Source organism: Betta splendens, chromosome 2, assembly GCF_900634795.4.
Source record: "Betta splendens chromosome 2, fBetSpl5.4, whole genome shotgun sequence".
NCBI lineage: Eukaryota > Metazoa > Chordata > Actinopteri > Anabantiformes > Osphronemidae > Betta > Betta splendens.
In genome coordinates, this window is record NC_040882.2 from 5,846,627 (window position 1) to 5,859,781 (window position 13,155).

The 13,155-nt window shown below is 44.2% G+C and overlaps 1 protein-coding gene across 1 annotated transcript in view; it reads left to right on the forward strand.

Moving 5' to 3' along the window:
* The window catches only part of ptgfrnb (prostaglandin F2 receptor inhibitor b), a 40,514-nt gene that overhangs the window by 22,598 nt on the left and 4,761 nt on the right, over positions 1-13,155 (forward strand). Inside the window, exon 11 of the mRNA XM_029142628.3 lies at positions 1,739-1,846. Coding sequence (XP_028998461.1) covers positions 1,739-1,846 — 108 coding nt within the window. The remainder of the gene's footprint in view (positions 1-1,738; positions 1,847-13,155) is intronic.

Below are 13,155 nucleotides of genomic sequence, written 5' to 3' on the forward strand. Positions count from 1 at the left end.
CAGAGCTCTGTGTGTGTGTTTTACGACTGTCTGCCAAGGTTCCAGCTGTATCTTGAATGTTTCAGCGTTGCCGTTTTCTGCCTGTTCGTAGATCCACTGAGCATCATCTAGACTATTAAAGATGACGTCTTTAAATCATTGGACTTCTTTTTCCAATGGGAGGGCAACATAAATATGTTTTGAGGCTTGTCCTTATTGTTGTAGGTCTTTAAATGCAAACATTTTAAATGTGCAGTAATCATGTAGTCTTATTTAAGTTTAATCCCCAACTTTACTGTGACTCTGCTGTGTGTGAGGTCACCGTTCGGTCGCCTGCTCAAAACCAGGCGGTGCTGAACGTTCCTTAGACTCCACAGAGTGAATGAACCCCGGTTTCATCTGCTGTTTCTGTTTTGGTTTCATGTTTTCATTTTCACTTCCAAACAAGGACATGATTGAGTTGAACTGGGGACTTGTTCAAAACCATTTGGTTTTTTTTCTCATCTTGTCACAGAAATGAAATGTAAATGGTAAATGCTACAGCCAATAATTAAACCCACTGTAGAAGTCTTCGTTTATCTTCAGGCTGGAAAAGCCCCTGAAATGTTGTGGTCTTGGGAGATATGATACAGTTTGATTATTTTTTGCACAAGTAATGAATTCTGCTTTGCTCATCTTTGAAGCTAATGAGTCTGAATGGGGCCGGACGCATTGAAAGCTATTTCGCTATTGCTCGTCTTGACCATACAGTAGCAAAATTAAAGATATTTTGAAAAAATGTGATTCATGTCCTACGACATGGCAGTTTACAGTAAACACAGTGTTCTGTATCAACGTCTCAAATACAGTGTTAATGAAAAGTGAATAGATAATCTGATGATGCACAATATGCTGCTGAAAATTAAGAAGTAAATAAACGTGCTCCCAGAAAAGGAGAGCTGAATATTCATGGTGTTTCATAGCCAGGCTTCAGTTATGTAGGACATTTAGGGACTGAGCCTTTAAAGCTGTTTCCTGAATGCTCCGGTTAGACTTCAGAAAGGGCCGATTGGCTCGCTTACAACTCACCAGTGCCACGACTAAAAGAACAAATCTATCCACAGGCTGTTTAGGGATGCTGCACTAGTCAGGCTCCCATATGCAAACAAAGCGCCGCAGTTGCACAGTGAAAAGCTCCCGCGCCGGAGGCCGTCTATACGTCGTCTGTAGCGCGACCCAGGCTGCTTTAAGACCTGGAGCTGAGCAGTGTGTCTGACCGTCAGTCTGCTGCTCTCAGGTCAGATCAGACCTTTGGTAGGACCGGGGTGACTCCTAGGCTTTTTGGAGCTGTGGCCCGTGACTCATTGACGTCCTTCTCCACTGACTTGGCTTGACAGGCTCCGGCTATGCTGCATGGCGCTGTATAGGAATCAACATACATCTAAAAATGCATCTTCTTATTCCGCCTCCGGCATATTTTGGGCTCTTTACCTACGTTAAAGCTGTTACACCCTCATTAATTTCATCATATCTGGGAAAAATATCACAATCTGACATTAAAGCTGTATTTACCATCTAAAAGCTGAGCCTAAAACTGCTTCCTCCCAAAAAGCTCACATCCACTGTCGTTCCCAGGGGGCATGAATTATGGGATGTGTAGGTTTCAAAACGGCCAGTGTTTAAATGAGTCTTTTTGATCGCTGCTGAGTTTCTCTGATGTTTTCTGTGTCAGTTTTTTTCCTGAATAAAGCTCATCTGAGCCGATGTGTTGCTGTTGCAGGCCCGTCCTTCACCATCGCCATCCGCTCCGACGACACCAGTGTTTATCCGTCAAAAACCACCAAGATGGAGTGTTCACTCAGTGTCTCTGGATCCTCCCCAAAGACAGGTAGACACACACACACACACACACACACACACACACACACACACACACACACACACACACACAGATCTATGCTGGTGTTTTCTTGCTCACACTCATAGAAAGCCCTAAGTTACTGTTCCTGTTTTTTCCAAAGCTGACTTTTCTGTCTCTTTTCTTGGCAAATTTTTAACGCACATTCATTCACACACCGTCTTTCACAGACTTTGTAGTCACAGTGTTGTGTTCTTCACCTGCCAACCTGTCAGCAGCAGTGATAATGGAAAAGATGTGACTTTTGCATTTCAAATGCTTCCACAGATGATGTAGATCCTCACTCAGCTACACGTGCTGATTCGTCTCACACACACACACACACACACACACACACACACACACACACACACACACACACACAGACTCCGATGAGAATTCTGACATCTTTCCATTCTGTTTGTACTGTATGTCTGCAGATGGTAATAATGATTATCTTTTTTTCTCCATCGGAGTCATTTGCTTTGACCTTATTGTTATCAGATTATAGTTTTATAAATTTATATTGGTAAGAGATGTGACCTTATTGCTTTTATTCAGAATAGAAGTACTGTAGGTTGTGTTTAGTGCTGCGGTAAGCCTGTACATCAGTGATTTGGAGCAACATGCCTTTAAAACCACTATAAATGGGCACAATATTTGCTAAGTGTTATGATCTGAAGCAGCTACGAATGAGGCAAAAAAATGAGCCAAAAGGAGAAAGACACTGTCCAAAATAAACAGTAGCTTCACAGTATACATTGATAATGTGGTTCAAAATTAAATATGCTGCTATAGCAGTAGAGGGTGGAGGACTTCAGAGATTTCAATCCAGGTTAATGGTAACTTATTATATTCACTTTGTATTTATTACTAATGCAATCATTTTGCAGTGAAACAACTTAACTAGACAGATTAACAATATGTAACATTTATTTTTATTTTTCATCTTCAGAGGTTTTATTATTTAATTATTAGTTGCAGTATAAATGTACTTGTTTCTGTGAAATGGTGGTACTTTGCCACATGTGAATGACTAATATTTATGACATGCTGCTTTCCTACATTTGATCAGTAGCTTGTGTTGTCGGGGTACCCTGTCGCTCCTCCTTCCAGACTTGTCTGTAGTACAAACTTGCTACTGCTCCTCTTTTCACTCATTCATCTACCTCCCGTCTCCTCCGCCGCCTTTTTTCTTCCTCCTGCTCTCTAAACATCCATCCGTCATCTGTCCTCCTTCTTCCTCATCGCTTCTTACTGTTGAGCTTAAGCACATCACATGATGTCATGCATTGTTTAACGCCTCCCTCTGTCCATCTGTCACCGTTCCTCCCAGTGTCTTTCTCCGCGAGCATCTTAAATGCCAAACAGCCATTTGTCTTATATGCACACAGTTAGCAGACAAGCCTCTTAATAACTGAATTGGCTTTCTTAATCGACTTTGCTGCAGAGCGCAGCAACTGCCTGAGACATGCACACACAGGAAGGGGCATATACTTGTGCACATGTGTCCATACATGAACATGTGTCTTTGCACCACTGCCTTTATTGGCTTGTATGTATACATATATGCCCATGCATAAACATAAACGCTCTCTTGCAGCACTGAAACGCTGCAGGGATTGATACGATGGTGCCTGTGGAGCGTGCACTCGCAGACAGCTGCACTATGGGAAGCAATTCCCCCTCAGCATCACAGCTGACAGTGGAGTTACACATGGGTGTGTTTATGATGAGAGGAAGCAAGGGGGGGGGGTTTAGTTTGTTTGTGTAAATATATTGTACAGCCATGTGCCGTTTGTCAAAAACCTGACCGCATTAAAGATCGGATAAGTGGATTTCAGTTTGATGCCAGAAGCAGTTTGCACTAGCATTGACTCTGGTTAACCACTGACCTCACTAGACAACAGAGAAAGGCGTTTGTTAACAGAACCCTAACAAATGAATGGACTGAGTCATGATGTTTGTGTGTGAGAAGCGTGTGTCCTGTTGCTGGGTTTGGTGTAAACCATAACTGCTCACCGTAACAGTGACCTATTAACGCACATTGTTGCACATGGTCCTAATGACATAAGATCACATGTTGTTGAGGTGTAAAATGTAATTATCTGTGAAGACTATTGAGACCTGCATCACCTCTTCCACGCTGACCCCGGGCTCCCACATTTATGCCACTAAGCCTCTTCAGCTGTGCTCTGCAAGTAAAAACATTTGGGCTTTGTAGTTGTTCGCAGGTTTGAGGAACTCGGGTCTTTTTACACCAGCTGGATAGTGCACGAGGGATTCGCTCATAATACTTTTAGGTCAAACTTCGGCTAGAGAAAGTACCTGAAGGTATGATGAATGTGAAGGACACAGGGTTTTAACGTCAGGTAAGGGAACAACCAGGAAGCTAGCTATACGTGTGGTTGATGTTAGCTCAGATTGAACATCAGTCAAACACTGGCATTCTCAGTAGTTTCTAACACATGAAGGATATTATGCCATTTTATTATGATCCATCCCTTCAAGTCCTGGTGTTTACGTCATGAATAGATAGTTATTAATCCATGAATGTGTGTGTGATGAATTCTACACAAATGATTGGTGTATAAGTTTCGAACACGTCTCTAGCTTATTGTTCTCACGCAATAAAACTGAAAAGAAATTGAAAAGGTTGAGAAACTGTGTGTGTGTGTAACACATTCCTGGGAGGTGAAGGACTGCTGTCCTGTTGGAGCTTGTTTTTATGATGCGCCCCACATTGTTTCGCACCGCTTAGTCAGACTGCGATCACATTTACTGATGCTGATTAGCCTTTTATCACTGACACTATTGTCAGTCCACAGTTCTGTGGTTGTGTGTGTCTGTTTGTAGAAGCTGCCTCGCACCTGGATTATACAGGAGTGGTGGGGTGGTGGTAGAGTATCTCATTGAGCTGGTTTCTTAAGCTACCAGCAGCTAGGCCTGGAGATAGAGTGGCAGTTAATTAGTCTGTCCAGTAGCTGCCTCCACAGATCCACTGTATTGAGTTAAAGTAATTGATAGTCATAGTCCCTGTAGGATGACTGCTGAAACTACTTGCAACTCTACTGTGCTCATCAGGTCAGAGTTTTCCACCACAGCTATCTGTGAATAGCTGGATGTCGTGCCACGCTGTTGATCTTCAGATCTGCCCACTGCCAGCACCCTCAGCTCAGACGTCCAAACAAAATGAAACCCCTTCCTAATGTCCACGGGCGTCGTGTATACTGTACATTGTTTATTCTATCCAGGTCCACATATTGCGGTAGTTAGAAACTTCTCAACGCTTTAGGTGTTTAATCGTGTTTGTGTGGTTTCACACATTGCAGCCCCCGGGCAGCAGCTGGTGAATGATTGTTTCCCAGAAACACAGTGTGGTGTTTGTGCTTGACAGAGGTTCAGGCATGGATTAGTCAACTCTCAAGTTTGAAGCATATTTACTTTTTAACCGTTTTTTGTTTGAAGATTCCTACTCGATGACTGGATGGTTTTTATTCATACAGCCAAGAAACAGCCATCATCCTTTAGTGTTAGTATATCATCCTTGATAGTTCAAAATGATTAGGTTTTATAGCGGCAGAGGTTTTAGAATAGCTGGTCTTTTATAGCTAACGGTTTAACACAGACATACTGTTGTGTTTTGCTCCTATGCACTATTTCAACATGCTGCTGCGTGTGGACACACAGCATTCATTACCACCGGAATGACTGGCATGTTATTGCAGCCTTGCAAGTGTGTGTGTTTGTCAGACGCTGCACACTTGAAACCACTGATATTGAGATGACATCACTATTGGAGATATTTTTCTCTGTTTCGAAAGCACTTCCTCTGAAACTGACAGCTCAGTTCTTTTTTTTTTTTTTACACTGACTTGCCTTTTTTAAATAACAGTATAAAACTTGGTTCCTCCTGGGATGAAATAAAGCTTTGTTCCTCACTGGCTCTTACGCACAGATATACGCCATCCCCTTTTAGCCCCTGACGAAAGCATTCAACCATAGGAGAAGAGAAGAACGCGATCGTGTAGGACAGCTGTGTCAGACATGAGGATGAAGAAAAGAGTGTTAACAGAACTAATCGCCTTGATTTCATATATATTTTATCTGTCCATGTAACATCTGTGTTCCATACTGAATTTAGTTATCTTGTGTTATGGTTCATAGGAAGTGTTACTAAGGTGAACTAGTAATGAAAGCAAAGCCGGATGCTGATGATTGTACGCCTGGTTTCCTCAAGGAGAAAATTACAGCTCCTGAAACCATCCTAGTAGCGTCCGTGCTTCCAGGTGTTGGTCTGAATGGCCTGGCTGTAGGAGGACGCCCAGCAGCTCGTGGCTAGCTGCTGGTGACACACATGGGTTCAATGGGACATGATTAGAGCTGGTTGGCTGATGTCCAGGCTGCAGGACCTCTGCTTGTGTGTTCTCATGCACAGCTCCTGCAGATGATCCCTAGAGAAGTTAAGGATCAAGAAACATTTTCAGAGAAACTTCATTTATTATTTGTAAAATTATTCATTTTTAAAGGATCAAAAATACGTAAGCATTTTACCAGTTTTTGTAGATGACCTAACATTTATGTCAAACGTCCTTAAGCCAAAACTTTAGACTTTAACTTTAGACTTGTTATTGACTTTATAATACAGTTAAACTTTATGCATGAACACTTCCTTACTGTAACTCTACTTTGCAGTTTATAATGTTACATCTACTGTTTTTGGCCATTTATGTTGTTTTACTTCAAAATTTTTGGTAAAACAACACTGTTCATCACCTACTCTAGTCACAATTACAGTAGCTAATACCAAAACAATTACAGGAATTCTAAATATTTACTGATTGTTTTATAGGTCTGGCTTCACTGTATTCTAGGAATAGTATAATAGAACTTATGTAATGAATAGGGCACAGGACACACAGGAACAGGTGATTAACACCTGGTAATGTGATTCATAGTTTAAAATAACTCCATACATCCTTGTCTCCTTTTTTGGCTCCTGTACTCCTAATTTTCCTCCTCTCGTCCTCTCTCCCTCCCTCCACACTCACCAAATTACCCAGCTGTCTTTGCAGGGCCGACAGGCAGCCGTTAATTAGCCAATCTCACGCTCCGTTAGTCGGCCAGGGAGACAGAACGAGGTAGAGAGAGACTGGTCGGCGAGATGGAGAGAGAGATGGAAGGTGGGAGCGAATGAGGAGATGTGCAGCGAGCTAAACAGATTGTTAAAGTGAGCAAGCGTCGAAGAGAGTCGAAAGAAGAGGCAGTAAATGGAGGAAGAGTGGCTCGAGAACAGCATGCAAAGTTTCCTAAAGAGAGAGAGAGGGAGAGAAGAGGAGGAGGAGAGAGAGAGAGGGAAAGGAGAGTGGATTGTAACAAAGTGCCGAGAGGAAGAATGGGAAGCGCTGTTGAATGGAGAGGAAGAAAGAGATGAAGTGGTGAGGTGATGGGAGCGGATGACAGGAAGACTAAATGGCTCTCACTGCATTAACTGTTTCTGGTGAAGATTAACATGAACCGGAAAATCAATATTGGGTTCATTGGTGCTTTTGCCACAACACTGGCCCAATAGTAAGATGGTGGTTTTAGCTGTTATGTGAAGGTTGATCAAAATGCCACACAAGCAGCTGGTGAGATCCTCTGCACTTCAAAATGTATCGCTCTCTATTGAAAAGTATATTTATTTTCCAAAACTCATATTCTGCCTCTACTTTAAATAGCAAACGAAAGTAGAGGAATGACAACATTTAATACAATACAAGGGTTATAGTGAGGTGACTGGTTTCAAAGTGGCGCAGCTCTTTATTTGCCCATCCCACAATACTCGAGAAAGCCTTCAGATAAAAGTTGGGGGGGAAGTTATTCAGTAGTCATTTATTCATTTGTTGTCAGAAATCATTTCTAATATTCAGTGGCCTCCAGAAGACTAACAAATCAAAAGTACTTCTCCTTTCAGGTTTGCAGCAGGAGCAAAAGAAGAGACTTCACTGTGAACATCAAACACTGTCTTACACTGGATATTTATACTTTAGTGAGAAAGTGGAGCAAATGGTTGCCAGATAAACAGAGACGGTGGAGGGCTATGAAAGCAGCGAACGTTTCTGAGAAAATGGAGAGGAACAGGACACGGTGACGGTAAAATACAAATTGGAAACGTTGAGCAGATCGTCCCAAACAGCAGAGCAGTGCCATCATTTTCACGCCATTAGTTCCTCCGGTTTAAGTGGAATGTGGGGGAAGAGCCTCGGCTTTAAAGCAGCTCTCACAAGGCAGATCTTAGTGCGATTTCCCTGAACGGCCGCGGTTCTCAAGCGAGGTTTCCGGCCGCGAAGATGAAACCTGACCACACACAGAGGGCCTCCTCCGGCGCCACAGCCTCCATGTCACTTCTCGTCTCTGAAACGTCCCGCGATTGAGTGATGAAATCAAATGTAGAAAAGGCTGTTATCACCCCACAGCGCTGCTCATGCAAATTGGATGCAGCGAGGATATTTAACACCACAGATGAGACCCAAACGTACAGTAGGCGAGGACTGAAGTGATTGACAGGCGACTCATCCAGGGAGGCTGGGGTTGAAGCTCACTGTGCTGGGTCATTAGCCTGTTCATGTGACCTACCACTAATCTGTTCCTGGTCCCGTCGCCTCGGCCGTGTCCCTGAGCGCTGACGGGTGATGCTGCAGGAGCTTCCTCTGTGCTGACACAATCGTCTCTGACCAGAATGAGCAGTTACACAGTGCTAGTTCTGTTTGCTTTGGTTCAGTCTAAGTAGCAACGCTCCGGTGCTGGGATGCACATGCATAGCACAAGGAACACGGGCTACAGGGGTGTCAGGAGGTGAAAATGAAGCAGGAGTTCCTGTAACCGTTCCAGTGGATGTGTGAAAAAAACAGTTAGACAAAGCAAAGCGGCTGGTGTCGTATTACTGTGCTACAAGAGTTGGTCGCAAGCACAGTAAACAGCACCAAGATGGTGACATGTACAGCTTCCTGTTACCTCCAGCCCCCGTGGCCTGTTTATAAAAAACGCATGGTGGACATATACTGTAATGTGAGCAATTTATTGTATTTTATTTGGTTCTGTATAAGATGACGGATTCAAGTTTACTAAACTTTTTAAATCTTTTAGAAGACAGCCCTCCAGATAATGAGTTTAATTCCTGCATTAGGCCGAGTCAGTGAAGGTCGGACCACCGAGAATACACATGTAAATGTTAATTTGTAGAAAGTGTTTGAACTTTCCAACACGCTTTTTAAAACTTCGTCTAGGATCTGTTTATATTCATTCAAGCCTGCAATACGATGGCTTTCTGAATCCCACGTCACGCCAGATATCAAGTAAAATCTGCATTAGTTTACCGCAGCTCTTATTAAGCATGCAGCCAGTACCGAGGGAAACTTCCCAGTGGCTTTGTTACTGTGAGGCTAAATGGTGTTTTTATAGTGTTTAGTATTCCACTCTTACCATTGCTGTCCTGCTTTATGGAGCAGAGAACACACACACAGCTTCATTAGAAGCACTGGTGGTAATTGTCAGTCTTTGTGTGTGTGTGTGTGTGTGTGTGTGTGTGTGTGTGTGTGTGTGTGTGTGTGTGTGTGTGTGTGTGTGTGTGTGTGTGTGTGTGTGTGTGTGTGTGTGTGTGTGTGTGTGTGTGTTTCTCAGGCAGCTTTACGCCTTGGACTCCCCTCGGGGGATTAATCCAGAGGAATCCAATCAGACTGTCTTCATTTCCATAGACAGCCATTTTAGTTTTATTAACTCAGACAGGAGCCAGATATTCTATTAGAGATGCACTGTAGTCCCCCTCTGCTGCCCCATCACCAGAACACAGCCCTGCATATTCAAGCAGCGCCTAGGACAATGTAGCAAGCTAAACTTTTAGTTTTTGGTCACTCAGACTAGTCAGACTAGTACAGCCGGAATGTTGAGTTTGTATATTTCCTTGTTGTCCAGATTCCTTTTTAAAGTTCCTTTAACAAGTATTGAATGTACCCACAGTACAATAGCTGAACTGGACTTGTACAGTGTGTTGCCAGTATGGTATAATTTAAGTAGTTTTAGGTACAAAAATGCCCCAAATAACCCTTCATGTGACTGTCAATGCCAGTTTATTTGGCTGAAATCACATCATAGTCTCTTACAACGTTAAATTGTTGGTTCCCTTTCTGGCCTGTTTGGCACATTTGGAAACAGGAACCATCAGACCAGGCCACCATGTTGTTCTGAGTAATCGGCAGTCAGTGTTGACGCTTGTGAACCCTCCACAAACACGTTCGATTATCACAGAGCAGAGCTGCACAGCCTGTTGCACAGACCGCGCATTGTCTCAGTGCTGGTCGCTTCACAGACGCTCGGGCTTTAGGTCGTGCAGCGCGACGTCCGACCTCGTCTGAAGACAAAAAGCTTTAAAGCCCCTCTAAAGAACCACATTCATGGTGAAATGTCTGCCGCCGCAGCCTGTGTCCAACAGAGTCCCTCCATGAACTCGGTGCAGAGCTTTGTTTTGTGACGGGCCCTGCTCAAAGGCATTTCTGTCTCGCTTTCAGTTGAATACAGAAAGTGACAGAAGTAGTGTGAGGAATGAAAAAGGGCCGGTGGGGGAAGTTCGGATGCTGCAGCATCGCTTGTGGGGCCTTATGTTGGGCACCGGTGATTAGATCTAACCAGGTTTCCCTACATTCATGCAGAGCATTGGAATAATTCCATGTTCATCTGTCAAATCAGTCCAACCTATGCTTAATTTCCAACATGCTCCACTGCTACTGTGCATCAGGGTCGGGGTGAATGGACCCTAGTTATTAAGTTGCCGTTGGATGCGAGTCAGCGGGTTCATGAGTTCATATAGGGGGGTGGGGGGGCAGCGGGGGCTTTGGGGTGGGGGCATACATCAGAGGAACAGCTGTGGGTCAGAAGCTGTGCGTCAGCCCCGCTGGTGGGGCATCAGATCCTCCTATAGCGCCTCACGCGAGGAGGGGGCGGCGGAGCTCCGCGCCCCCGAAGATGCAGCTCCGCTCACGCCGCCGAGCGCCCCCCTCCCTCACGCGCTGATTTACGGCCGCGCGATAAACAAAATAATCTCCTCTGTCGCTGAGTATTTTAAATTCCTCCTCTCCTCTTTGTCTCGCTCCCCGTCCGCGCCGCCAAGAACAAAGGGAGAAGTAAAGGAAGGAGGCTAACTGTGAGAAAGCAGCGGCTGTCTAATTTTAGCTCCCTTCCTTGAACGTTGCTGTCGACGCTGTAAAAAGCAAACGGAGTTCATGCGTCAGTCCCGTGGAATTATGCAAAATGTGTCTTTGATCAGTGACGGCGGTGTCACACACTAACCTGGTGCTACCAAGACGTCAGTGTGTGTTTTGACTGTCAGCAGCTCCATTCTTACATGACGTAATTAGAAAATACAGTCATGGTGATTATAGCAGGGACTAGGTTTTTAGGCAACATCTCTATTATTATTATTATTATTATTACTTTAATGCTGATGGTTTTTACCTCCTTAACAGGAAGAGTGTGAAAGACAGAGTAAATAATGCTCCATCTGTCCTGAGCGAGAGCTGCTAGCATCATTAAGTGGCTTAAACTGAGAACCTGATGTTTGCTTCACTGACATGTTCCTGATCATAAATAGCGCAGGAGGTAGGTGCAGTTTTGCTTCCTCGGTGTCTCCGCTCGGCGTCGCCGTCGCCGGTGTGCCCCAATTATTTTTAACCTTCACACAGACTCATTTACTGTGTGCTGCCGGGCCCAGCTGAGACGGACCGGCAGGTCGGATGATGGAACCTGTTGATCAACTATTGGAGCCTCAGCCTGTTTCACTTACAGTAAAATCAGCCTGTTCAATCAGTTTGTGCGTGCGTGCGTGCGTGCGTGCGTGCGTGCGTGCGTGCGTGCGTGCGTGCGTGCGTGCGTGCGTGCGTGCGTGCGTGCGTGCGTGCGTGCGGTCAGTCGACCCACTCGCCCTTTCTCATGGTTTCACGTCCAGTTTCGTCCTCCTCGTTTGCAGCGAGCGCTCGGCTACAGTTAATAGTTTCCCCTCCCTGCCGTCCTGATGCATCTTCATCATTACACAGTCATCGTCAATTTTTGTCAGTTCTAACGACGAAGGGCAGTTTGAGTGAATGTGACACTAATATTAGGAGTGGGAAAACTTGTTTTCTTTTAAAGGTTTTGCTAAATATCAGTCTGTTGAATTACACATGATTAAATCTACACTTGTACAGAAGCTGTAGACTTCACCAGCATCCTTTAGTAGAACTACATCTACTACACAGATTGTGTATTTAATATGTTTCAAAACAGGAATTGTATTATGTCTTGAGTTGTTCAGACAGAAGCAGCTCCTCTCCACTATGACAGGTGACGCCTATAACATTATTAGTTATCATCCATAGTGGGATGATGGGACCTGAAGCCCAGGCCAGCGTTACTACCACTTGTGCTGCTGCTGCTGCTGCTTGTACTAGCGCTGATTTTTTTTAATGATGTAGCACTTGAATATTAAAGCCATTAGGGAAGCGAGGGGGAGAGAAATTGAGATGTGATTCATTACTCTGCTCTGGGTGAGTTCACTCCTCCTCGCCGTCTCCTCCTCTGCTCCGTCTTCCTCGTCATTATTCTCGCTCCGGTCCTGTCTCCCGCTCGTCTCTCCATCCCTCTCGCACTCGTCTGTTTTCACCTCCGTAATTGTTTTTCATCATCGTTTGTCTCTTTATTTTGCGGCGTCGTCGTTCACAAATGTTCTCCTTATTTTTTCATCTGTATCATCTATTTGTCGGTGGAATGACAGAGAATGACTAAGACTCCATGTTTTGTGTTTTTTTTATTTTTTATTGTTCTTCGCCGTGTGTGGGAGGTACAGTGCTAATAGTCCCTCTCTCCCTGACAGACTAATGACTAGTTTGTGCTTCCCTGTCTGTCTCTCTCACTCCCTGTCTTTCTTCCTTTCCCTCTCTGCCTCCTTTACGTTGTCGTCTTGGAAATAATTAGCTCGCTTCGCCCCCTTTTTCAAAGATTACATCCATTATCGCAGATTCACTCTTGTTACCACCGTCTTTCTTTCTGTCATGGGTATCCTCCTTTCTGTGACGCATGTCCATCTTTGTCTTTTTCATCTTCCCTTGTACTGTGGGAGAAGCAGCAGTGTTGTTTAATGTGGGGGATAATGGAGGTGTTCTGGTGGTTTCCACTGAGTCGTCATGAAATTAGGCCTGTGGTGTACATCCAAAGATAACAGTCGCCTTCTCATCTTCTATAATGAAGTTATGACTCATTTCTTTATGAACTCTGTTTGTGTTATTTCTCTA